The sequence below is a fragment of the Lontra canadensis genome, unplaced genomic scaffold, assembly GCF_010015895.1.
Source record: "Lontra canadensis isolate GAN:19392208 unplaced genomic scaffold, GSC_riverotter_1.0 scaffold112, whole genome shotgun sequence".
Taxonomy (NCBI): domain Eukaryota; kingdom Metazoa; phylum Chordata; class Mammalia; order Carnivora; family Mustelidae; genus Lontra; species Lontra canadensis.
This window is the reverse complement of record NW_022631106.1, coordinates 157,830-184,987: the sequence shown is the minus strand read 5'-3', so window position 1 is coordinate 184,987 and position 27,158 is coordinate 157,830. Positions and strand designations below refer to the sequence as shown.

The following is a 27,158-nucleotide window of genomic DNA, read 5'->3' as shown; positions in this document are numbered from 1 at the left end:
TGGGGTAAGCCTCTGCCTTCAGCTAAGGTCATGGTCTCTGGGTCCTGGGATCAAGTCCTGAATCGGGCTCTCTGCTCGGTGGAGAGCCTGCTTTCTCCTCTCTCTCTGCCTGCCTCTCTGCCTACTTGTGATCTCTCTCTGTCAAATAAATAAATAAAATCCTTAAAAAATAAAATAAAGTTGCCTTATTATTCCCCATTTGTATATACTTATGGAAATTGTCACAAATATTCTGATCTCACCAAAGACCATTAGATTTTTTTTTCTATAATATTTTAAATATTCATTCAGTATCTGAATGTCTCCAGAGATGGAGAGCTCCCTACTTACTGGCCAAATGTATTTAACTGCTGGAAAGCTCTCTCTACTAGAGGCTGTTTCTGTACACTAAACCAAGCTTAAAGCTGCCTCCCTATAACTCTGCCCCTCTGGTCCCAGAACTGGCCTAAGGAGCTACAGGACAAATTCTCCCTCTTTACTTGGCCACATTTTAAATTCCTCAGATTCCCACCACATCTCACCCACTGCTAAGGATCCCATGCTTTGGCCCCAGGATAACTGCGTCTGACTTCCCAGTGGTAAGTATAAAGAGGGATTATGAAACTTTCTTGCTGATTCACACCTGTATTGAGAAAGCCTCTGATTTGACAATCTGGAATCCTAAACATTCACTGAATCATAGTATCTTCAGGCTATGCATGCCGTCGAGTCAAAGGCCAGAAACACTCCCTGGTCCACGCACCTTTAATTGGCTGGTGAGTGGCAGGACCAGGAAGAGGATCCAAGCTTCTGATGTCAGTAAAGGGGTTTCTCCCATTACGCTTCACCATAAAGCTGCTTCATGCTGAATTTGGTGTAACTAATCGGGGACCTCGTGCCCAGCACGAGACAGGCCCAGCAATAATCAAGGCTCCCATACACTCCCATAGCTCTGTGTCTCTATGGTACACAGCATCACACTGGGTTTGGGTGGTCTGGTTTCCCTCTGGACCGAGAGGCTCCAAGGACAGAGATGGCCCTTACTTCCCATCTATCTGTGTGTAGCCCGAAGGGTGGGATGGTGGCCTGGACTCAGTCCTGCCAAATCATGAGGCCACTCAGGAGCCTCAGATGTCCTGTCCCGGCTCTTAGCACTGGGCCCGTTTTACAGAAACCTCTGTCCTCAAATGGCTTGTGGCTTCCTGGGGTGGGAGGACACAGCCAGGACTCGAGTTATAGAAACAATACAAACATATGAGTGCACGGCTGTACAGAAAGACACAGAGGAGTGTGGGAACGAATACAGTGCAGTGAGCCAGCAGGTGGGGGTGGGCAGGCTGACGTGGGAAGGGCCCCAGGAGGAGGCAAACTTGAAATCAAATTTTGAAAGAATGGAGAAGTAGTTGAATAAACAGGGAGGGGAGAGGGTATTATAAGGGGGACCTGGTGTGTATGGAGGTGCTGAGGTGGCTTCAGAGAGCCCCAAATAAGTAGCAGGCACAGAAAGCTTAAACGTGCAGGCCCACGCTCGCCCGTGAACTCCCCAATGATTGTACACTAGAATATGAAACAACCGATTATCCAAAGCAAAGCCAGTCCCAACACCTTGTTTATCTCAATAGTTTCCTTTGAAAGGGACACTCTTTCCTGTTATTTCATTTAGTCATGCATTCTTTTATTCAACAAATAAAAATTATGCCCCTACTGTGTACCCAACATCTAATCCAGAACTCCCTCTGTGTTTCCCCATCCATTAAAGGTAGGTACAACCTGCCTACCTCAGAGGAGGAACGCATAAAGGTAAGTTCTAGCAAGGGCCCTGGGTGAGCTATCTTAATTAAAGCCCCAGAAACCGGGAGAAAATTAGCACAGTGGGATCAAATTTAAGCACCACTCAATACTTGAGGGTATTTATAGAAAAGCAAACACAAAAACAAAAACTCCAATATCCTGACCAGTTGCTTTTTGTTTTCCTGGAATAAATTGGTTCCTTCTTTCCCTAGCTGCAGAATACTGACGCTATCCATTCTGACCTTTCGGAGACCATGAAAGGCAAGGCTGGAAAAACCCAGGCCCGGGAACTACCCACCTTTCCTAAGAACACCGAGTGCCTTCTCAGCCCCCTTCCCAGAAGACAGGAGAAAGGGGGATAGAAAAGGATTCAAAAGGACTGACTTTGAGACAGGACGTGGGAATGGGAGAAGTCAGTAGAGTTCCCTCTGAATTTTCAGCAAAATAGAAACCCGTGCTTTCTCCGCATGATTCAGACCTCACAGTTCTCGTAGTGTCTTCTCAGAGTGACTTCTCAGAGTGACGTCCAAGGACCCGCAGCACAGGCATCGCCCCCAGGGGGCTGCTGAGAAACGCAGCATCGCAGACCCTACCTGAGGCCCACCGAGTCAGGATCCGCATTTTCTCAGGATCCCGGGTGACTCAACAGTCTTAATCTCCTGAAGCCCCATTTTCTCAAATGTAACATGGGGATGATAAAACCGACCTGACAGATCCATTTAGACTCAAATAAAATGCTCTCTATACAGAGACTTGGCTTAAAATTATGTGCTCTCCCACGTGTCCCCTTTCGGGTACCTAGCTGTATGTAAATTCTTGGCTTTGACTCAAACCACAGAATGAGAAGGTGTCCTAAGTCCTCACACCTTTCTCATATGGGGGCCCCTGAGGCCCAAGGAGAGCTGGTGCCTTCTTGCTGACATGCCCTAGCCTGGGAGCACCTGGAGGGCAGGGCCTTGGTCATTCTCCTCTTTGATTTTCTAGATTTCAGCATGGTACATGGCACACGGCACACAACAGGCTCTTGGTATAAGTCTGTTTGGCCACTTGGTGAACTAAGTAATTAAGTAAATATGCAGCAGGAACTCAAATGCAGGTGTCTCTGAAGCCTAGTCCTGGTAACACCTAGATATACTTAGAAGGGAACTCAGCTTCCTCTGAGTTCACCCTTTCTGACCAGCTAGGCCTACTTGGCTGGGCAGGAGGCACCCCATCTGGTGAAGCCATTTGGTCAGTGGATATGACCAAGCTTAGGACAAGTAGCAGCTAACCCTAAATGCTGCAGAGTGCTGTGGGGGGTTAGAGAAGGGGTCACTGTGGGACTGCACACCCAGACAGGGGCGGGCATCTCAGCAGAAGCAAGGCTAAGCGTCCAGAGGCAAGGGGCTCCAAGGAATGAATGTCTGCACACATCATTCATTCATTCCCCACTCTGAGGGAGTTCAGCTACCTGGCCCACCTGCTTCACCATGGTGGGGGCACTCGGTCGTGGATGACAGGCATAGTCTGGGGGAATCCATACATATCCTACATTGCAGCATACCCCATTTTAATTCAGAGGTGTCTATGGAGCCATGCAGAGCATGAAGTAGGACATTACTCTTCGTGTCCCTGTCCTAAACATGTTATTCTGTGGATATGACAGGTCATTCCTCTCTGCAAGGTCTTCTGGAGCCTGTCATAGCCTCCAGCCACGGGCAAGTCACTGTCTCTGTGTGTATGGCAATGGTCATATTTCCACCTAATTTTTTTTTTAATTTCTAAGTAAATGTCTTAGTAGTTAATAAACATACAGGGGAAAGAAAAACAAGATTACAGGCATTGACAGGAAAGTTTCCCTCCTTTCTGAATTCACCCTTTCCCTCCCCCAGAGACTGTACAGAGACAGCCGAGGCATGCACAAGCCTATCCACGAGCATGTAAGGCCCATAAGGCTTTGTATTATTCATCTTGTTCACCTCTGTGCCCCGGCACTGAAAAGAGTAACTGGTATAGATGCCCAATAGCTATCCATCGAATGAATGAATGTATAAATCAGATGCATTCCTGCAAAGTTCCATTTTAAGTACATCAAGCCTTTGTCTGCCTTTATTTTATCTTCTAATTGGATGCATCTTTGGTGGACAGTGGTTCTGTTTCTTCCACTGAGGAAAACATGCCTTTCAGGTTTGCCACAACGAGCTGACGAGAGCCTGTGGACGTGTTGGTGGTTGTCATTTATTGACTGCCAACTCCAGGGAGAGCCCTCACATCGAAGGGAGTCTCCTCGGAGGTCCCACTTTGCCCTGTTTGACCATCAGCTACTCAACAGCTAAAACACATTGTGTGCCTACTGGTCTCTTGCTTGTCTCCTTCTGCGGGAGTACAGATACCTGAGAGCAAGGGCCAACTTCATTAGCTCTACACCCAGGGCCTGCTACATCTTAGATAAACAAATACATGATGTTTCCAACCAATGCAGGAAACAGAGGATCGAGCAGAGAGAGAATAGGTGAGTCGGAGACATTGATTCTCATCTGTGTGTATGTAGACAAAGGCCCAGACCTTCACAGGCCCCCCCACAGCTCACGCCAAAGGGTTGTAACAAAGGAGGAAGATAAAAGACCCCGCGTTAGCAGCTCCAATAACATGGTAAATTCAGCACTTGGCTGTGAAAAACAAAGCTAGATAATAAGAAAAATCAATAAAACTGTCAGCAGTGGCCAATTTCAACTGGATAAAAGAATAAAGTAGTTGCTCCTGAAAGACAACTCTCTAAATTAGGTTAGATGAATGGAAATACCCTTTTGTTTTAAGCCAAATCACGAGGACATCAACAACCGTAAATGATTAAATTATAGGCCACTTTGACCCAGTATGATCTGAGCTGCAAACATGAATTTCCCAAAACAATCTTCTTTATAAGACACAGAAATGATACATAGCAAGACAACGGAGACAGAATTAGAGGCCATGCCAGGAAAACACGGGGCTCACTCCTTGACTAAGGATCTATTATAAACCCGCCCTTCTACAAGCTGCTTTCTTCAACATGACTGTTCCTTCTTCAATTACTTCATTAGGACAACAGGCACAAAAGTCAATAGCAAATACACATCTATGCTCCATAATGGCACAGGGGAAGGAGGCTTTGGTACTGATACTAAGAGCTCTGCTCTTTAAACACTCAGGATTCAATTCTGTTTTTCATCTGCTAATGGTTGGCATTTGGTGTTGTTAACCGTGGATGACTCATTTCAGAGGAACTGTTGTGCATCTAGGGCCTATTTGGGAGGAAATGAGGATTTTTCTTGGCTTATTTCTCATCAAGCACTTTAGCACTCTCTCTCTGGGCCATTATAAATCCCTTGACGGGGACTGGGAGTTCACTACGTTTTCCCCTTGGTCCTCTGCTGACTCCCCCTGTCTCAGCTGATACATATGGTCACTTCCAGTATTTCCGCCATCAGGACAGAAGATAGAGCCAAAAACCTGGAGACTAAGGGGACTGCTCCCCGGGTCTGAGTATCAGTGGTGAGTAGTTGCGCTGGAGGTGGGATGTGGGGTATACACCGCAAAATCAATATTTTTGAACATCTCGATTTTATTTTCACTCTTGTCAAGCACCGAGGCTATCTCTACTCCATATGCTACTAGAGAATCCACCATCCCCACATGTGTCTGGGGAGCCTGTGGGGTGAGCTGAACCAGATCTCATTGCCTAAGGCACCTCACAGGAGGGTGACCTCTCAGCATCTTGGAGCTGGTGCCTGGCTTTGAAATTCCATGTTCAAGAAAGTGAGAGCTCTCTTTAGCTTCTCAAGCAATGCTGCTTACCAGAGACTGGGCAGAACTCACAAAGGGAAAGAGGGAGTGTCAGGGCTTGCTGTGGGGACACAAGCTAGACAGGTTGGGGAGGAAGAGGGTGCTGGAGGTGGTGGAGTGCTTATCATGGGGCTCCACGGGATTGCTGAGGGAGAAAAGAGAGAGGAGGCAAAAAAGACACAGGGGGATGACTGTACATGGACTTGACCTTCCCATCACCTAAGCCCCATGCTTACAGAATGTGCTCTACTCAACATCCCAGACTTGACCAAACTTGACCTAGAACATTCCTCCTCCTTGGGGTCCAAGGTGGGTGAGAGGCCTTGACCGTGAAGACATATCCAGAAAGAACTGCCTTCAACCTTCAAACACAGTTTAGTCACTGAAGGTATTTCATTTTCTTGTTTGCATGGCATAAAAATTTCTGTCTACAATACTGATAATTGTCTTTGTTCAGAAGCTCTTGGAGAATACAGTGTGTATCTATTTAATTTATGGTATCTATCCAGCCTTACCTAAAAAATAAGAGCTTCCAAGCTGCCTTTGATAGTGATGACATGATACCCCTCTGCTCAGAATGGCCTCCTCACTGGCAATCCAGGCTGCCTATCTTCATCTTTCTAGCCCAAGCTCTGCCTCTTTCCTGAGGCTGTCCTGGGTTATTCCAGCCCCAATATGGTCCCATTTGGAGAACTGCTGGTAACACCCAATTAAGCATTCAATGTGCTATTGCCTTGCACTTTTCTCCAGTGTTTTGTCCTATAAGTGAGTCTCGGATTCCTAATTGAACTGTACACTCCCTTGAAGGCAAGGCCACGTGTACTTGTGAAGGTCACCTCTCATTTTCTGCTTGCCTCCCCACTTCCCCTTCCCTAAACCCAAGACGGCACCAAGCTGGGCACAGTTGTTAGTGTGCATTGGTGACTACTGTTCCCTTGAACAAATGGTTCTCTTTAACTACCTGGTAACTGAAAGCATTGGATTGAATAATGTAGACTTCTCAGGAACTGGAACATCAGCAGGGCATGGACATCTGAGAGACTGGAACAGCCATTGGCTGAGGCAGTTTCCAGAAGTCCTCCCCTTTTATTTCAACACTGAGGGCAGCACTCCAATGCTTGCCATGGACACAGGGAAGAAAGATTACTAACCTGCTGGAGTTTGAATCAGGTCTAGTTGTAGACCAAGACTTAATTAGGGACCTGCCTGATACAGAGCCTGAGAGGGAGCTGATAGGTCCTGAACTGGGACCAAGGGAGTTCTCATCTAAGAGAATGGAAAAGAAATGTACTTATTTATGAAAGGGACCCTCTGGGTCACTTCTGGATTCAAAGCTAAGAACTTCCACATCACTATAAAAAAAGCTCCACATCACTGTAAAAAAAAGCAGGGGGCGGGGGTGGCTATCTGAAGAAAAGAACTAAAATAAACAGGGAGGTAAGGAAGTCGCACTACTCGGGCCATGATTTAAACCAGGGCACTGGATCGTCCCCTGGAGGTCTAGACCCAAAAGGTAGGAAGTCAACCTTTTGACCTTGGGCACATCACTTGACCTCTCAATGTGACTATCTCCCACACACAGGTAATACTATCAGGCACTTGGTCCACCCATGTTACCATTTCAGAGCAAACCCAAGCAAGTTTGATCGTGTTTGTCTGCCTGCCTACGCAACTTGAAAAAAAGTCCAGAAAAAAGCTGCAAAGATGAGTTAAATTTCTAAACTACCCCTTCAGAAAGGAAAAGGGATTTGAACAATTCAAACCTGAAGAGGAGAGACTAGTAACTGTCTTCAAGTATATGAAGGGCTTTGAGCCAAGGGCCAGTCAGAGTGTGGGCCCCACATGCTCTCAGTCTGCACTGAGCAGAGAGAGCAGACCCAGGCTCCCACAAAGAGAAGTTTCTGGCATTAAGGGCCACAGGATACAAACAAGATAGAGACTGTCCTTCTAGAAAACAGTTCACTGGGGGAAGGGTGGGGAAGAAAGAGAAAGAAAGTGGGGCCAAACTATGGCAAGGTGTGAACTCTGTAGAAAGCAATCTTATAGCCCTGCCAGATAGAGATATTATTCTATAAACTGCCTCTCCGTCACCTTGCTCTGTCCTTCCATCGTTTTTAATATGCCTCAGAGTCAGAAATTGCCCTCAAACTGCTTCCCGGAAAGCCTTGCCTACTGTTCCTTCACCAGCAGCCCTCAGGTCTCCAGGCCATAGGAGATCTACTGAGCATCACCTGTATTCAAGGGCACTGTTCTTTTTAGCAATCTGACCACGCACGGTCCCTACCAGAGATGCCATAGTGATCCTGACCCGGTGAGAAATCTGAACCTCTGAACTAGCAAGCGTTAGAGCTGGGACTGAAGGCCAGGACTGCAGAACTCCTAGGACTGTGCTCTTCCTGCCCTATCTGCCCAGGGCGGGAGGCCCAGGTAGGAGACTGAGGGGTGCGGTGTCCGCAGCATGTGGCTGCAGAAAGAAGCATATGGCTTCTGTTTGTCGTCTGCTTCTGAAACCACTCCGAACCCTGAGCCCCAATTTAACTGTCTTATTTGTGATCTGTGTTGCAAAACATCCTTCAAACTACTTTGCATCTTCTGCATTTTATTGGAGACACGGTTTGGCCCTCCAAACATTATCAGTGAGACCCACTCCGGTTCTCTCTGTTGCACTTCAGACTCTGAAAAACTCTCCTGGGTGAACACTTAATCAGGATGGAAGGCAGGAAAAGAGCTTAGAAATCCCTGGGTCAGACCCTGACGGCCCCTCCTCTGGGAGCCTCCAAATAATGGTGCATTGTCATGTTATTAAAAAAGAATAAAAATAATGTTCAAATTGCATCAAAACAAAGGAAGGAATGTTAACTAATGTGCGCTGCAGGAAACAACAGCTGACACGCTTAAGAACTACATTGCTGTTTATGTGTCCGTCACCTGGGCGAATTATGCTCTGACTTAAGTATCTGGTGAGCCTGGAGCGCCACGTTTACCAGGAAACCGCGTGGCTATTGCTTATGATAAAAGCAAACACTAAGAGGCACCCAAGACTGGAGGATCACGCTCCAGCATTCCAGGAAGGTTTGCTATTTGAGATAATGTAGGTAAGGCACCTGGTGTAGTACCTGTCAGAAAGAGCCCTTTTCTTTCCACCCCTTCTACCTGCTAGAGACATTAGCCAGCCTTCAGCCTTGAGCTCTGATTGCTATTCAGATTAGACCAGAGATCAAAACTGCATGACCGGAAATGGCCTTAGCTGTCATCGAGCCTGACCCCTTACATCTGGGGTTAGGTTGCCTGGTTTAGCAAAAGCACACAGCAGTCAAATCCCATTATGGTGAGCTGCACAGGACAAGCGAGCAGTGGAATTTTATTAGACAGCTAGAAATCACATTAGCCCCAGCTCTAGCAGACACAAATGTCCAAGGCATTCCACAGTGTGTTAGCAAGAAAAAGAAACCTTTGGCCCATCTTGGAACTGGATCTTCAGCTCACACCTTTCTCTGGGCTCCTCATTGTTTGCCTGTGTTTCTAAGTGTGTGTGATTTCTATGATATATGTCTTTTCTTCCATTGATGGGACCAGAGCATTTGAGACAGGGGAGCTGCAGGGATGCGTGACAGCAGAATGATAGAGTGAACGGATCAGCCTGCCTCACTCCCACTCTCTTCACAACCTTTTGCAGAATACAGAGTTAAGTATTTTCACTAAAGAAAGGGACTTAGGTAAAGAATCCACAGTCCACAGTCTAGCTTGGACAACTGGGTTTTGCACTGGATCCTTCCCATGCAGTCCAGGTAACAAATATTGTGTTCACTCACCCTTGGCTCCTCTCCTCTCCTCCCAACCCTTCCAAAAACCCCTGGGTCAGGAGCCCTCAAAATCTGATCAGCAGGACGGGGCGAACCGATGTACAGAACGCAAACAGAAACCAGGAAGATCAGCTCCTTCGAAAAGGTTGCTGCAAGTCCTTCCCACCATCCAGAGAAAGAATCCCAAATCCAGGAAGAGTAAGAAAGAAAGGGCAAAAAAGTTCTCCTTTTCTTCAGAGCAACACATGCTAGAACTTTCCAGAGTGTGGCATGTGTCAGCATTTCTGAAGTAAACTCTATTTTCTCTAGATGAAAGAGATAAAAAAAAAAAAAAAAGACACTAAGAATTCAGCCCAGTGAAAATTGCTTTGGCCATTCACATGCAATAAGCCATAGAAGCAAAGAGGAAAAAAATCAATTGCTTCTGATTTATTTATTCACTCATTCGTCCACATCCTTTCTCTCTAATGTAAAAAAGGATGTCCGCTGTAATTTCCCAGGTTGTTAATCTTTTCAAAGAAAAAAAAATAATTAAAGCCTCCTATTGGTTGCCCAGCATCTTGGCACAGGAAATGCATATTTAATTAATTATTCTGTTGCATATAGATTATGTAAGGAAAAAGGGGGACCGATTCCACTCATTGAATGTTTCACCAATATCTATAATCAGGAGGCTGCTGTAATACTTTCAAGTCTGGTGAATTTGGGATCGCATGCTTTGTTAAAAGCAATGCAAGGTTTCACCTTAATGGCTGCTTTATTTCTTAATCAGGGTGGTGGGTACACTGGTGCTCATTTTATTTTCCTTTAGGACCTTTGGCACATCTTAAATATTTCATACTAAATATTGCTAAATCCCTGAATCTTCTACAACAGATTCTATTCTGGGCTGTTCAGAGCTGAGGGTAGAGAAAGAAAGCTGGAAACGTCAAAACGTAATTGCGATAAAGAGAAGAAAATGTACAAGACCAATTTTGGAAGGATGTTTAAAGTTTTAAACCTATGCCAAATAATTGAGATCTATTCAAAGAGAACTGGATTCTATTATAAGCCCCATATACACACAATTATTGAATTATTCTGAACACCTGTTGAAATTGAATTGCGTGATGTATTAGCCAAATGAAAATCATCAGGCACCCAGTTAAGCACACGGTTTGACCCACTCCTCTGATATGTGGACATAATCTCTCCTCCCTTTACTGAAATGTAGACTAGAGTTTCATCCCTAATCCTGGGGAACCATGTGGTGTTGTGACTCTGTCCTTGTGATCTCCAGCATTTAGAAGAGATGAGGGAATGGGGCGCCTGGGTGGCTCAGTGGGTTAAATGCTCTGCCTTCAGCTCGGGTCATGATCCCGGGGTCCTAGGATCGAGCCCCACATCAGGCTCCCTGCTCAGTGGGGAGCCTGCTTCCCCCTCTCACTCTCTGCCTGTCTCTCTGCCTACTTGTGATCTCTGTCTGTCAAATAAACAAATAAAAATCTTTAAAAAAAAAAAAAAAAAAGAAGAGATGAGGGAAAAGGCCCTAGTCTTCCAACCAGGAGCTAAGGGAGCTGACTGTCTTTCCCTAAAGACTGCCACAGCCCCTAACTCCCATTTTTTCTCATTGCCAAGAGGAACCAGCCTTGGTCTTCCCATCTTTCTGCCATAACATTAAAGCCAATTGTCCTGTCCTCCTGCATACAGAGAAAGATGGTCCCCACTAAATCTCCATCCTAATTCCCAGCCTCCCTAAAGCCCACATCTGCCACCATCTCCCTGTTCTGTGTGGACAAGGTTTTACTGTCCAGAATCCCTTCCCCTTCTGACTGCTCAGTCCTCTCAGTCCTCACTGCCCATAAAGCCTTTGAAGATGTTAAGTGTACCAAGACAGGATCGAGAGAAGAGGATGCAAGGAGAAGAAAGAAGGAAAATCTGACCAGTGGACAACATCTACACCCTGTCTCATTGGCCAGTGGGGAGCAGACATTCCCTCACCCCATTATTTCTCTCTAAAAGCAGGGCTTTTGCCTGCGTGGGAAACTGTAAAAAGAAGTAACACTTCTATAAAAGCTCAAAAAAATAAGATTCTGAAATTGGACACCTTATTTGTTTCATTTCTGAATACCGTTAGACCAACTGGTTTTACTTCCTTCCCATGACACTCACACACACCCCACGCGAGCCTCCGGGGAGAGGCTGCCGCTCCACCCAAGCCTGCCTTGTACACTATCATGCAAGAAGGCCTGCTTTATTGGCCTCACTTGATAAGTCAAGAATCTTCCCTCTGCTCCACTGAAATTAACAGATGGCTGGTCCCTTTTGGTACACAGGCGTAAGCATCTTCAAAATAACCTTTTCCTTTTAAGTGTGCCAATTAATTAAATGTTGCTGTAATACCTCCCAGCCGAGGAGGGAAGGGAGACACCCGAAGACAAAGGGTCAATGGAAGAGAACAACAAGGAGAGGTCACATTCTCCTACCTTCACCCGACGACCCCGACAGATCAATGATCACATACACTCTTCCTTCTGGCTCCAGATCAATCTGCAATTAAGAAAATGACAGTGGCTTGGTTAGTGCATTGTGGGGGCAGCCGAAGAGTTCCATGCCTTTTCTACCCCAAATGGCTGGCCCCTAGAGTCACGGCTCCATTCAGTTCATCCCCCTGTAGTGTGTCTAGTGCCGGGCGGGAACCAGGAATGCAGGTGAATGGGCATTTATGGAATCTCTGCTATATTCTGGAAGCAGCACAAGGAGGTCTCATACAGACCCAATAGGTAGTGTCATCCCAGTGGTTCTCAACAGTGAGGGAAACCTGGCACAGGAGACACTTGACACATGGACATGTGGACAATGGGAATCTATGGGAACCTTTCTGGGACACAAAACCTTCTAGAGGTGTTTTCGACTGTCATGACTGGAAAGGGAAGGCTGCCACTGGCATCCATGGGTGGAAGCTAGGGATTCTGCTAAATATCCTACAGCAGACATGATGGTCCCCACAATGAAACATTCATTACCCAGCCCCAGAATGCCAACAGTGTCAATGTTGAGAAACCCTGGGTTACGCCATTTTCCTGATAAGGAAGCTGAGCTCAAAGTTTTAGGGTAAGTGGCAATGCTGAGATTCAATGATAAGACTGTCTAAAGAAACCCACGCTCCTTAGACTACACAAACTGCTCACAGAGAGGAAAGAAAAGGGGAGGAAAGAAAAGCATGTGATGCTATTCACACTCTGAAGGTGTCTACAGTCTCATGGGGGAGTTAAAACCAGAGAACAGGGACGCCGGGGTGGAGCAGTCAGTTAAGCCGCTGCCTTCAGCTCAGGCCATGACCCCAGGGTCCTAGGATCAACTCCCAGCATCGGGCTCCTTGCTCTGCAGGGAGCCTGCCTCTCTTGGCCTCTGCCTGCCACTCTGCCTGCTTATGTGTGTGCACGCTCTCTCATTCTCTCTCTCTGACAAATAAATAAATAAATAAAATCGTAAAAAAAAACCAAAACAAAAAAAAACAGAGAACAATGCTGACCCCAGCTTAATGAGGAACAAGAGAGGATCGCAGATCAAGTATCCAGCGAGTCTGAAATCAGTGTAGAAGAGCGGCCTCGGAAGACTTCATGAAGACAAGAAAAGGGAGTCACTCAAGGTGGAAGAAATCGCATAAGCCAAGGCTGGGAACGTACACAGTGCTCGCAGGACCCTGAGGGGCATCCGTACTCGGGTTGTGTGTTGGCACATTTTGCAAACCCCAGATCCTACCAGGGTTGCAAAGAGTGAGCCAACACCACTAAATTCTTACCATCAACCTTCTCCGCCCACCCTCACTTGCTGCCAGCCTGCCTCCAAATCCAACTAGCTACTTCTGTACAGAACCAGGCTGATCGGAAAAGTCAGAATGGCTGGGCCTCTTAGAGCTGACATCTTTGGTGAGGTCGGAACTCTCCTTCCAGAAACTGTGTGCTCCCTGAGAGAGTATTAACTCTGGAAACCCTAGATCACCAAGTACCCTGGGGTAGCCTATCCTCGCCTCCATGCTTCCATCTGTCTATGCAGAGCTGTAATTGACTCATACGTGCCAGGCTTGTCTCCCGGCAAGCTGTGGATTTCTTGGGGGCAGGAACCACCTCCCCTCCTTATCGTTTTCATTGTCCCCAGCAACGAGCAGGCACACACTCAGCAAGCACTACCGAGAAAGGGTTAGTCTGAATACCTCCTTCTCATTCAAGGTTGAGGTCAAGGATCTCCTCCTCTCTGAAGCTGTTTTAGATACTCGCAGTCAGAATTAATTACCCCTTTCCTTGTGCTCTTGTGATACACATGCCTAGCAGAACCCTGGCTCCTAATACACCAGGGTACATTGTCCATGTGTCGGTCTCCTCTGTGAGGCAGAGACGATGAGAATCACATTTGTATACCTAGTGCTCACCTCACTCTCTATTAGGAGACACCCAACAAGCCTTTGGGGAGGGGAAGAGACTTTATGTTCGGAACTCTGAGAGCCTGCTCTGGGGTCATTTGCCCCTACAAAGCCCCATCCCCAGGAAGGCAGGCAGGCTTGTGATCTGTACTAACATGACAGTCAAACGACATGGGAGGGGAACAAGACGTAGCTCTCTCAGGATCATGACATACTCCCGGTGAGGTAAAAACTCCCTTGGGACTGATATTCTCCAGGTCCCTCCCGGCATCTCATGCCACTCACAGTCCGGGTTCCCTGAGATATTCACGAGCCCCACTTTATTTCCAGACCTGGTCTTTAGTGATTGAGAGTGTGTAAGATTTCTCTTAAAATTTTAGTTCTGTCAATAGAGGTCTTCAGCGCTCACAGAGAGGCCCCCAGTGATATTGCAGGTGGTCCGTCAGGGCAGGGAGTGAGGGAAATCAGAGTTCTTTGGGGGAGGGGGTGGAGGAGAGGGAAAGAGGGAGAGAGAGACTCTTTTTTTTTTTTTTTTTTTTTTTTTGAGAAAGAGAGCATATGTGGGCACAGGGGAGGGGAGTCAAGAGACAGAGGAAGAGGGAGAGACAGAATCCTAAGCAGGCTCCACGCCCAGCATGGAGCCCCACATGGGGCTTGATCGCAGGACCCTGAGATCATGACCTGAGTGGAAATCAAGAGTCAGCTGCTTAACCGACTGAGCCACCCAGGAGACCCTGCAGAGAGTTCTCAGCTTGCCCCCCAGGGGCCACTCACCTTAGTGGGGACCCAACAGGAACCCAATAGCAAGCTGGTGATGATACCACGCAATGACTTTCCACATCTCCCCATCCCTTCCACCCCAAGAATCTACGATTTTAAGTTTCTGTCTAAAGAAAATGTTCTCTGGCACCCTTACCGCTAGGAAACCCCACCCCCTCCCACTGCCACAAGCATAACCCAGCCCCCGCACTAAATTACAAACAGGAAAACCAACAGTCAGCTCCACTGAACAGAGCCAAACCAAAATCCTGTCCCTGCCACAAATATCAGGGGTCCTCTTGTCCGAGAGCATGGAATTTAAATAATGTATGCCTTTTAGAGATTAGATCATCTCTATTAAACCCTGCCGGCTAAATGAAACAATTTCTCATATCCTCCAACTCAGAGATTTCCCACGACTATGGGCTTCATTGGCAAAGTACAATGCTATCTATGAAAAGCGGGGAGGCGGAGAGCAAAGGAATGAGATGGGCTGGGAGGCCTTTCTGAAGGCCAGCCTCTCTTTGCAAAAGGGGAGTGAGAACTTGTGGCAAGGGGGGAACAGGTCATTGATGATAAAATGTATTAGGATATTAACGTTCAAGATAGCCATCAGAAACCATTTTAGCACCCACTGCTGTCTCCATGCCGATGAACTGCATTTCCAAACAGAGAAATAGAAATTAAGCTTTTAAACCTGCCAAAAGCAACAAAGAGCTTTGCAGCCTGGGCAGATGGCCACAGAGGGCTGGCGGAGCCCCAGCCGGACCAGTGAGGAAGTGCTGAGAATCCATGTAGGGAGGTCAGACTTCAACGCAGATGACTGGAGGCTTATCAGGTACAAAACGTGGTGGAGGGGGGGACAACTTCACGGTCAAATTAATCGAACCTCAAATTCTGCTCACAGTGACCTGGCCTGGATAAGGAAGCAATGTAGGTGCCCAGGCCTGCACAACCTTCCATTGCCATCAGCAGCAGGCGGCTGGCACTACATAAAAGCAGGCCTCCTCCCCACTGCCATTCCCAGGGTTGGGTCTGAGCTCTTTCTCCTGAACTCAGGGTCCCTCCAAATTATCCCAGATGCGACCCTATTTACCAAATCTCCTTGAAACGCCTACCTTTACTTGATGAGTCTTCCCAGCTACTATCTCTATTATCTCTCGGTGTTCTTTAGCGCTTTAGTGTCTTTGGCTACCCCCTCCAGCGGAGGCCAGGAGCAAGGCAGTAGAACAATGGGGAAGACAAACAAAGCCTTCAGAGTCAGACCGGCGCTGAATCCCAGCTCTGGCAATCATTTACCTTCCCTGAGCTGTGTGTGGCCTCAGTCTCATCGTCTGTGAAATGGGTTGTTGTAAAAATTCTATGAGACTCCCACGCAGAGCACTTGGGCCTCAGGAGACACTCAGTATGTGGTGGTAATGGGTAAACTTCCTGGCTCTGTGGCCTAAAGCAAGCGACCACCTTCTCTGAGCCTCAGAATGCTTCTCCGTGAAATGGAGCTAATAACAGGCCCTGTGACTTTTGGGCTGTGGTGATGTTAAATGAGATAATCTATGTCAAGTGCTCAGCCATGATGCCAGGCACAAAATCCTTCATTAACTTCTGGTCCCATTGTTTTTAAAAAGCCAAGTCTTCAAATGTGCTATTTAGTCCCATGTTCCTTCCACTCTGTCAAGCTTTTCCCCAACAAAAAAAGACATTTTCTATCCCTGAACTGATATTATTCCACGTTATTCCAGGACAACTTTACAGAGTTGGGAATATCAAATAAAGCACTGCGGTGACGGTTTCAAGCCCAGCCCATGGGGAAGCCAGGGGCAAAACAGGCGATGGCCCCGGTCATCAGAGGGTCATGAGGTACTCCTGAGGGGAGGAGAAGCGGGGGTGGCCGCCGAGTGTCTGAGCCCCTGCTACACCTCAGGCTCTGGTCGCAGTGTTTAGTGTGCATTAACTCATTTCATCTCCTGTTGAGGCCAGCAGTGCTCCCTACTTTTCAGATGGAAAAACTGGAGCTCCAAGAACTTTAAGCCAGATTCCCACTCAGGGCTCCCTAGGTCACACGGGACAGAGGAGTCTGTCAGAGCTCTGGTCTCTCAAGCCCTCACCAGCTTGGGAAGCCTTCTAGGACAATCCAGTGCCAGCATCTCTGGCTCTCTGCGTGTTCCTGCTGCCTCTCAGTCAACAGTCCTCCCCCACACCTCACCTGTCCAGTGGGAAATCCCAGTGATGCTGCGCCACCGGAACACGCAGATATCTGCGCTCCTGTGTTTCAGGGGTGATCAAGCTCGAGGCAAAGGAGGTTAAGAAACTTACAGCCAAGCTTCCTTCACACCATAGGCTCAACTTCCACCAGAGACCTCTAGGTAAACAAACCTTCCCTTGGAAGAGCCCACAAAGGTCACACATGCCCAATTTGAGTTTCGCTTCCTTTCCCCTCTGTTGTCAGGCACCCAGGGGTTAGAGAGAAGCTAGAGGTACGGAGTGGGTCAGAGGATAAATCCAGAAAGGATGAGGTCAGAGAAAGGCTTGCACTGCCTGTCTTGCACCAATTAAGCCCTAGATAATTGACTGGAGCAGGGGAGGGGAGCGAGGAAGGAGGAGGTGGAGGGGGAGGCATCAGGAGAGAAACTCCACTTCTCAAGTCCTCCACACCCCTTTTTGCTAGCCATCGTCCCCTGGAGGAACCACGGTCACACTGCAGTCCCCAGAGGCGCCCGGCATGGAAAAGGCTCGCCAGACAGAGCCAGAGAACTTCACGCAGCAGACAGCCTCCCCACCCCTGCTTTGGAAGACCCAGAATGATGAGGCACGGTGCTGGCCACGTCTCGGGTGCTGATTCTGAAGCTAGCAGCTGATTAAAGACTTCATTTGAGGAGGAGTTTGCTACTAGCCCTGTTGGTAGGGTGCACCGTTTGAAAGCAGAGGGTCCCCAGGTAGTTGAATATTTCAAGTTGTCCCACAGCACTTGCTTTCACAAAGTAAGGAGAGACAGGACTGCCTCTCTCTCACCTTCTGCGGCCGGCAGTGCAAAGACAGGACGCAGGCTCTAGAGTACATCCCTGCAGGGCACAAAGCCAGTGACCTGTACACAACTGTTCCAGCAGCTTCATGCAGAACGGCGACATGTGGGCAACAACCCAAGTGCCTCACAATAGGTAAAGGAAAAAGCAAACATTGCTGCCGGCCTATGACAGAATTGAGCTCCGCCATCAAGCATGAACCACTGATACCTGCAGCAAGACGGACGCTATGAGAAAGGAGCCAAACGTAACAGTCTATAAGGTGTGATTCCACTTCTGTGATGTTCTAGAACAGGCAAAACCAATCCAGAGTGACAAAGAGCATATTCGAGCTCTCCGGGGGCTGAAGGTGGGAGGTAAACGCAAAGAGGCAAGGAGGACGGCTTTTGGCCTGGGGGAGCTTTTCTGTGTCTTCACCCAGGTGGTTCAAACAGAACCTTTGTCAAACTCTTGTCAAGCCCAAACACTTCAAATGAATGCACTTTATTGTATGTAAATTATACCTCAATGAAGTAGTTTTTTAAAAGGGAAAAAAGAAGCCATCATTTCATTTCACAGAAGGATTCCTCTACAAGTTTCCTTTAATAACAAATCATCTTCCCACCCTCGGGGCATTTAAAATTTCATATTCCAGTTTTAAAAATAAAAGGGTTCATTCAGAGTTTTTCGAGTACATCTGTCACACAACATAATGTACACCTACCTGTGTAGGCACACACATTCACACATCCACCCACGTGTGCAAAACACACTCACAGGCACAGCCACCTTCTTCTGTCTTCTGTGATCAAAATACAATAATAGCAAGAAAAACACATCCAAAATGTAGGGTTAAGAGCCTGCTGGCTTCTTTAAATCTGTCTGCGTGTGCGTGTATCTCAAGATAATTAGACCAAATGCTCTAGAGGACCTTTTAGTGACCTTCAGGACCTAAATATCCACAGAGAGGGAGCTGCTTAAATAAATTATGGTACATTGTGTAATACATCGCTAGGCAAGCCCTAAAAAAAGAATGGAAAGATCGAAATGTACTGACTGATAGGAAGTGATCTCTGGGATACATTAAGTGGGGGGTGGGGGAAGCAAGGTGCGATGTGTTTGTTACTCGAGGCTCCTGCGTGAATACACACCCCCACTCCCCAGCTCACACTCTCACACTTGTTCCACACAGACGATCTCCAGAAGAAGTCTTTTTTTTTTTTAAGATTTTATTTATTTATCTGATAGAGATCACAAGTAGGCAGAGAGGCAGGCAGAGAGAGAGAGGAGGAAGCAGGCTCCCCGCCGAGCAGAGAGCCCCAATGCGGGGCTCGATCCCAGGACCCTGGGATCATGACCTGAGCCGAAGGCAGAGGCTTTAACCCACTGAGGCACCCAGGCGCCTAAGAAGAAGTCTTAATCAACAGGAAACAGGGGTTGCCTCCAGACATGGAAACGACAGGATCAGGGGACCAGATAATGGGAGAAAGGTTGATTCTTTGCTTAAGCTCTTTGAACCCTCTGATTTTTTAAAATCATGTTCTTGGGTTATCTTACTACAAAACTGAAGTCGATACCTTTTTCTCCAGTTATTTCTAACCTCCAATCCCCCCGAGGGCAGTTTGCTTCGGTTACCAGAGGCATCTTAAAGAAACACCCTCAAAACTGGCTAACAGATTGCTCTCCCATCCCCTGTGGCCAGGTTGTGGGGCCCAACCGAGCAGCGGCCATCATCTCCACGTGAAAGAAAGTACTATTGACTGGACTACAGGGCTATGTTACAGATTCCAGCCCCCAAGGCCACAAATGGAGTAAACTCAAGTTAGTACCTGCTTCCTCTTTTTATTTTATTTTACTTATTTATTTGAAGGGGGGGCAGAGGGGAGGGGCAGAGGGAGAGGGAGGGACAAGCAGACTCCCTGCAGGACCTTAAGATCATGACCTGAGCTGAAGGCAGATGCTTAACTGACTGAGCCACCCAGCCACCCCCTCCCCAGCTTCCTCTTTTCAGCAGGCTCAGAAACAGACCCAGAGAGCTGGCTCCCTCCGAAGACAGAGGTGGTTGAAAACAAACACGTCTGTGTGTCCACAAAGGCTCTCCGGCACTGAGAAAATATCCAAAGGTACCAAACCTAGTATCAGAAGTGTGGAATGGTTTACAAAGCTTCATGCAGGAACAGTACTGATTTCCCAGCTTTCCTTTGGAGAAACGGCACTGCATAACTCTTATCCCAAGAGGAGATGAAGCGTGCAAGCAGCAGGAAACGCAGGCACCTACCCGCAGTGCTCTGAAGCGAAAACTATCCCACCACCAGTCCGCACTCCGCATTTTGCATTTGGCTTTGCAATGCTCTCTCTCTCTTTGGGTGTATTCGTACATGTGTGTTGTAGTCTACATTTCCCATTTGTTACACTAACCCAGTACATTATAGGGATTAAGAGAAAGGGCTCTAACGTTGGCCCCCCCAGGTTCAAATCCCGGCTTGGCCTGTTATAAGTTGCGTGGCCCTTGCTTCACTTTCCTCATCTATAAACTGAGAATCTCAGTGGCACCTGATCATAGTGTGGAGAGAATCAAATGACATGGTGTAGCACTTGGAACTGTGCCTGGCACACAGCTAGCAGCCTATAAACGTAAGGTGTTGGGCCAGTATTGTTACTTCCTGCCCAGACTGCGAGCCAAGTGCTCCATGGGGGGCTTCGTCAAGTACTTACTCCAGGGCTGGGGCAACAAGAAAATCATCTTCGAACTTCTCTGACTCTTTAACATGATAACCCAGCAGAACCTTTGACTGGTGGATGTTCAGTTCTTGACTCCCTTCAAAATCCTAGACATACCATTGTTATTCATCACTTTCGAGCTCCTTAAGAGAGACTGTTTTGTTCATAAGAATAATCACAACCCTAATAAACACCCTTTACTGAGCACTTTGCCCACGTTATCTGGGTGAGGCAATATCCTTATTCTTACTGTTTCAGGGATGAGAAACTGAGGCTGGCGGGTTTAAGTAACCTACCCACATTCTCACAGCTTGAGGAGTAAAACAAGGCTCTGCAACTCTGGACCCCATGCTCCTGTTGTATTTTATAAAAATGCCAGAAGCACGAAATTTAAGAGTCATAAGACACTTGGAAATCACATAGTTAAAATAAGCAAAGAAATACAAATGAAAGAGTAAGATTTTTTAAAATGTTCTTTTCCCTATCAAATGAACCAAAGTTGCTTTGGGGCTATGTATTTTTGTGTTATTTGTTTATTAAAATATAAACAAAATTAGGTATCATGATATACTCAGTTTTTAAAAATAAAAAAACTGCATATGAACTTATGAGAAGCGATAGTCCCCTGCCCCATTATTCCCCAGGGGGAGTCAATTTTAACATTTCTATTTGGGCTTTGCTAGTGGTCACAACCATGTCCCTAAATAAAATGCTTGTACCTCCATTTCCTGATATCTTATTTTAGATATTCTGTTTTGCCTTGCTGCTCTAATCAATGAGGATTTAGTGCACTCACCCCCTCCCTCCACTTTCCCCCTCCACAAAATATACATCTCAATTCTCAGTTCCTTCTCTATGCTCTGCAACTGCAAAAGAGCAATCCAAAATGTCAATTTCTTGTTTCACCAACTAGAGACAATATTCCTTGACCCTCCACATTATAACTAGAGGACCTTAGTGTTTCCAGCCCTCCCCATCCTCAGACACCTCTCTCCCATCCAGCGCCATCCCCACCTCTATGTCTTTCCTGTTAGACCACCAATGTTGACAACACTGATGTTCTGTTCTCTGATTGTAACTGAGGTCCATGTTTTCCACATATGTTGTTTCAAAAATGTGAAAACAAATTGAGAGTGTTTATTTACTCTAACTTTTAAATGGCATTACATATCCTTTCCTTTCTGTGGGTCCAATGTGACAACCCACGTGCCACTCAATGGAAACTATAGCTAGTATCAGATTTAAATGGATTTTTTTTCCCCCTGCTCAGCCAATTGAGTTTCTCAGATCAAGTTTTCCCAGGGCCCCTTTCTCTTGGGGTTTGCCCTTCTAGAAACTTCCAATGTCCTCCTTCCTAACAGACTGGCTACTCTCTGGTCTACGGCACAGCTGTAGTGCTGTGGCTTCATTTCACTGATCGACTGGATGTAGCGGCCATTGCTGGAATCCATCATCTTCTTTATTCTGAGTCATTCCTTTGCTTTTACCAGTAAAGTACTCATTGAAATAAAGTTCTGATTGAAATATCGATTAAGAGTGCCCAGAAAGCCAGCTAAGACATGCCTGTCCTCACACATGATGGGTAGTTTGGCTGGATATAGAATTCTAGGTGAAAAAAAAAATCATTATCAGAACTTTTCTAACATAATATTGCCAGTGGGGCGCATGTCACTGTCTTTTTAGTAGGTGAGTTTGTTTTGTTTTCACTCTTTGGAAATTCTAGGACCTTTTTTATCTTAGTGCAGTGAACACTCACGGTGATGTCTCAGGCTGTCCTTTTCTGATTCATTGCACTGAAACTCAACTTGTGGAAGAGGCTCTTCTGTTTTGTTCTTGGCAGTTGGCCTCCTCATTTTCTCTATGAAACACCTAGTATTCAGATGTTGGACTTATAGGATTGATCCCTATGTCTCATGCTATGTGTTATCCATATTTCCTTTTCTTTTATCTTCTTAGTCCATATTCTAGATTTCCTGGGCTTTATCTCACAACTCTTCAATGAACTTTTATTTCTAACAATAATATGCTGTGTTTCCAGAAATGCCATCCTCTTTTCTCCTTTCTCATAGCATCCTTTTTAAAATTTTGCTTGATTTATTTGCTTTAGGTTTATAGATGCAACATATCTCTGTGGATACCAGTCCAACTGTCTCGGGGTGAGAGAGTGGGAGCTAGCCATTACAGGAGGGGACCCCACGCCAACTTCACCAGTTCTCCCCCAAAGCAATATACCATGAGCTTTTCAAAGAACCATACAGTTTTTTACCCTGTGAGTCAGAATCTGGCACCAAGTCCTTCTGTAGTGAGAGTTGTTCCACATACAGGCCTTTAGATGGTCACATGTTTGCAGCTGTACCTCTCACGTCTTTCCCCCGGGGGAACTATAGTCTCCAGACTAGGAGCCCCGTTTAGGTTCTGCCGAAGGCCTGGCTCCAGGTAAGGCTCCAGCCCCCTCTGTACCTGTTCTAGGCTGTGACCCCTTGGTACCGCTATTCTGTTCCATCAACTGCCACTCTGCCCTCTACTTTCTTCCCCAGAAAGTCACTGAAATAGTTTGATGAAGCTTCTTTCTGCTTACCTAGGTGTTACAGAATTTTATCCCTCCACTTTTGTATTTGTCTACTATTTAGACAGGGTCTTGAGGAGGCAAAGAAACAAACATATTTGCTTCAAAACTACCTTGAATGGAAAATCTAAAAACAAAAATATCATCTTAAATTATACAATCCAGTGCTGGTAAGAGTAGAGGAGAAACAGACATTCTTATACACTGCTGATGAAGTGTAAACTGGCACAAAATTTGTAGAGAGGGGTTTGGCATTATGTAACAAAAATCCTTCAACCTAGCAATTCCACTTCTGGGAATTTATCCCAAATCACACATGTGCAAAACAATTTAACAACAAGGATGATCATTACAGCATTTTTTAAGAGGGTAAAATTAGAAACTAATTGTTTAACAATAGCAAACTATTTAAATAAATTGTGGCATATTCAATCATTAGATATCATGCCATCATGAAAAAAGATCTTGCTCAATTATATTTAATGACATGAAAAGATATGCAAAATATGGTATTAAGTGAAAGGAAAAATGAGGTGATAAAGGAATATGTATTCTATGGTACAACTTTGTAAAACAAAAACAAAATGTGTGTGGTTCGGTACATACACAAAGGGGGAAAAAAGATTATCCAAGGGAGAGTAGAATAATGTGTGTTTTTTTCTTTGTGCATATCTATACTTATTTAAGCATTTTGTTTTTTTCTATGTCCCACTATAACTTTTATGATAAAAAAAAATCAAACAGTAAATTTGTTGTTGCTTGAAGAACATTATGCCATTTATAGGTAAGGAAATTGAGGCACAGTGAGGTTAAGCAATCCATTCAGAAATCTGAGTAAATCACCCACAGTCAAAAAAGAGGGAAAGGAAAAATCTTAGTTATCTTGATTTTCAGTCTAGAGCTAAAGTGCAAGTTAAAAATGAGACACACTGGGCACCCAGGTGGCTCAGTGGGTTGGGCCTCTGCCTTCGGCTCAGGTCATAATCTCAGGGTCCTGGGATCGAGCCCTGCATTGGGCTCTCTGCTCGGTAGGGAGCCTGCTTCCCCTTCTCTCTCTGCCTGCCTCTCTGCCTACTTGTGATCTCTTTCTGTGAAATAAATAAATAAAAGTCTTTAAAAAAAATGAGACACACTATTTGAAATTTACATATTTTTTTAAAAGTGTAGTTTTCTGGTCAAAGAGTAATAGTACTACTTAGTCCTAATCAACTAGACATATTCTTTCTTTCTTTCTTTCTTTCTTTCTTTCTTTCTTTCTTGAGAGAGAAAGAACAAGCCAGGAGAGAGAGAGAGAGAATCTTAAGCAGGCTCCATGCCCAGTGCAGAGCCCAACACAGGGCTCCATCTCATGACCCTGTGATCATGACCTGAGCGGAAATCAACAATCAGATGCTTAACAACTTACCAGGCACCCCTCAACCAGGCATATTCTTAATTAGATACAATTTAAACATATTAAGGAAAACCTTCCACAGCTCAACTAAATGGAACAAACTAGACTAAAAGTCCTTTTCTTTGATCAAACCTCCTTCTCTACATGATGGTATTCCTGTTTCTGGGGGGTGATGAGGCCTTCATTTTTATATCTCACACACTGTTGTCATATAACAGACTTTCATAACAACATAGACTTTGTCCATCAGGTAACAAGAAAACATTTTTGCTATGACATGCCCACACAGTACCTATCACCTAGCTAGGCTGTGTTGCCATCTTGTTTCTGCAGAGATTCTTTGGAATATATTCCAAATATATTCCATTTGTCTTCAACATTCTGGGAAACAGAAAAAAAAATTAAAATAAAAAAATGCTGCTGCTACAAAAATCAAGCAAAAAGAGGAATAGAATTTATGAGGCATGTCAGAATCAGTCAAAATTTTCCCTCCATTGGATACTTATCAGTTGACTCTACTGAATTGTGAAGAAAAACATCAAATTTTTAAAATTTCTAGATTTCGATCAAAAAGGTGAAGAAGATGTAAATAAGTCTGGTGTAATTTCCAGTTTTCTGGGATACAGCCTGTCTTAGCATGTACTCTAATGAGTATTATGAATGTTAAGTTGGATTTCTTTTCCTATAAATAAATGGATATTTAAGTTTACACATACAAATGACATATGAAAGCACAGACTATCTCATCTCTGAAAATGAACAATTCTCTTCATACATTCTGTTCTAATTTTCTACACTTTAATGAAGTCCCAGACCTTATAAGATGAACAGATTCATGTAGCTGGACATACAAATTAGACATATGTGTACAGAAGCCCACATCAACATCTGAACTAGAAGGGTATTTCCTAACACACACAGTAAAGGGCATCTGAAAATTGTCTGTTCAAGCTCTAAATGTCAGAATAGTTCCGTAATTCACAGTTTTCTATCCTGGATATTAGATTTTCATATATTTTGGACAACCAGAGAAAAGAGTTCTATCTCATGTATATTGTGCTGCAGACCAGATGAGATAAATTTTAAGAATGCAAATCTACTTTGTAAGGACAGTCTGGGCCATCTACAATCACTGATTAATTAATGGGACGGTTTGAAATAAACAGAAGATATAAACCACTACCTAATCATAAAAAAAGACTCTCAGCCTTTCGAAGTTATCAAAGAAAAATAAGGTTTAAAACATTCAATTCTATCCTCAAAGTAGGCAATGCTTTGTTTATTGCTCAGAGTGTGTGTAACTGCAACCTGGTTTGGGTTGATAGATCCTTTCTAATGTGTTGAAGCTTTTGATGGTTTTCCTTCAGAATATCTCGTGCCTTGGTTGTAGAAAGGCAGTTTTCAAAGTGTGGTTTTGGGTTAACAGATATGTTAACCTATCTGTTCATTCATCGAGGAAGGCCTTTCTGATACCTGAAGGAACCAGAGGGCAGCTGGAGCTGAAGTAAGAGAGGTGGGGAACCGCGAGTCCCAGCGAGATGGGGCACCAGGGGTGAGTCTGAGCAGAGCAGACTTGGGAGGGTCACTCTGGCTGCTGGGTGGAGAACAAGCCTTAGGCACAGACAAGGAGGCAGGAGGGTGGCTTAGGGAGCTATCATCATCATCATCCAAGTGGGAGATGATGGTTGCCACAAGGGATGGTAGCAGTAGGGATGAAAAGTGGCCAGATTCTGGGATAGTCTCACAGCAGGGCCAAGCGGATTGCTGACAGACTGGATGCCAGGTGGGGGATAAAAAGAGGGCTCAAGGATAGTGTGGAGCTATCTGGCCAAACATGGAGCTGCCGCCAGCTGAGCAGGAGACTGATTGGAGCAGGACGGTGCTGGCAGGAGGGTTTGGACAGGCTGGGCAGGAGACACATCTGAGACGGCCAAGGACAACTGGAGACACGCAGGGAAAAGCCCAGGCTTATGGTCAGGATTTGGGAGTCACTAGCAGTAGTGGTACAGATCCACAAGCCCTGACCCACAACCTTGACTTCCAAAAGGCTCTAAAAATTTGGCTTTTTATGAAGTTTGGGCCAAAGTCATTTAACAAACCCCTGGCCCAGGTTAACACAAGGCTATTTATCGTTTCTACTTACTCCATTTAGTGTGAATGTTTATACATGTGTGTTAGAAATATTTATTTGTTCAATCAGGAAATGCTGCCCTAGAGTCTGCTGGGGGTGTTGGGTAATACATAGCATATATACTCTAGGAAACTTCTAGAATCAGAAAAAAAAATTTTTTTTTTTCCTAAACAAATCTGGCCCTAAGGGTTTTGGTTAGGGGTGTGGACCTGTAGTTTGAGCCATGACACTGGAGGGATGAGAATTGATCCCAGGGGCCCTCCAACACAGAGAGATTGGCAAGAGGAGAGACCTGCCCAGACGTCTGGAAAGATCCTCCCACGGAGACCTGACCTCCAGTACCCTGGGTGGAGTCAACTTTGACTACCCTCCTTCTTCCTTCTAAACCACCACCACCAAGCATACACCAAGCACTCAACACAGATGTGTGGCTTATAAAAGCCTTGGTTTTCTTAGCTTTCTCTGTGTCTTCAAAAGAGAGGCAAAAAAAAAAAAACAAAAACCTCTCTCTCTCTCTTCTCTCTCACAGTTTTTGTTAAGCCTGTTAAACACTGACTACATGCACTGCTGAACTACTTGCTGCACTTGTCGTAAGGTGGGGTTTGTGTGATAAGGGGGAAAAAAATGTAGAAAACCAGAAATAAAGCTTGTAGTTAGCATCAAGGCATTTCCTGTGTCTGGGAAGCCTGTCCGCCTGCTGCTGTTGCTCTAATAGATTGAGTGTCCCTCCTTTCACCGCTGAACACCCAAACTCCAAACTTCTGTCAGGACGCAGTGGCAGGGGGTGCAGCGGGGCACCCCAAGTCCTGG

General features: G+C 45.6%; 1 protein-coding gene across 1 annotated transcript in view; it reads right to left on the bottom strand.

Moving 5' to 3' along the window:
- PRKCE (protein kinase C epsilon) overlaps positions 1-14,653 on the bottom strand; it is a 298,944-nt gene extending 284,291 nt beyond the window's left edge. The window contains exons 1-2 of the mRNA XM_032840308.1: positions 14,554-14,653; positions 11,843-11,906 (exon numbers count right to left, since the gene is read on the bottom strand). Of these exons, the coding sequence (XP_032696199.1) occupies positions 11,843-11,906; positions 14,554-14,628 (139 nt within the window). The 5' untranslated portion in view covers positions 14,629-14,653. The remainder of the gene's footprint in view (positions 1-11,842; positions 11,907-14,553) is intronic.
- Between the last annotated feature and the right edge of the window lie 12,505 nt (positions 14,654-27,158).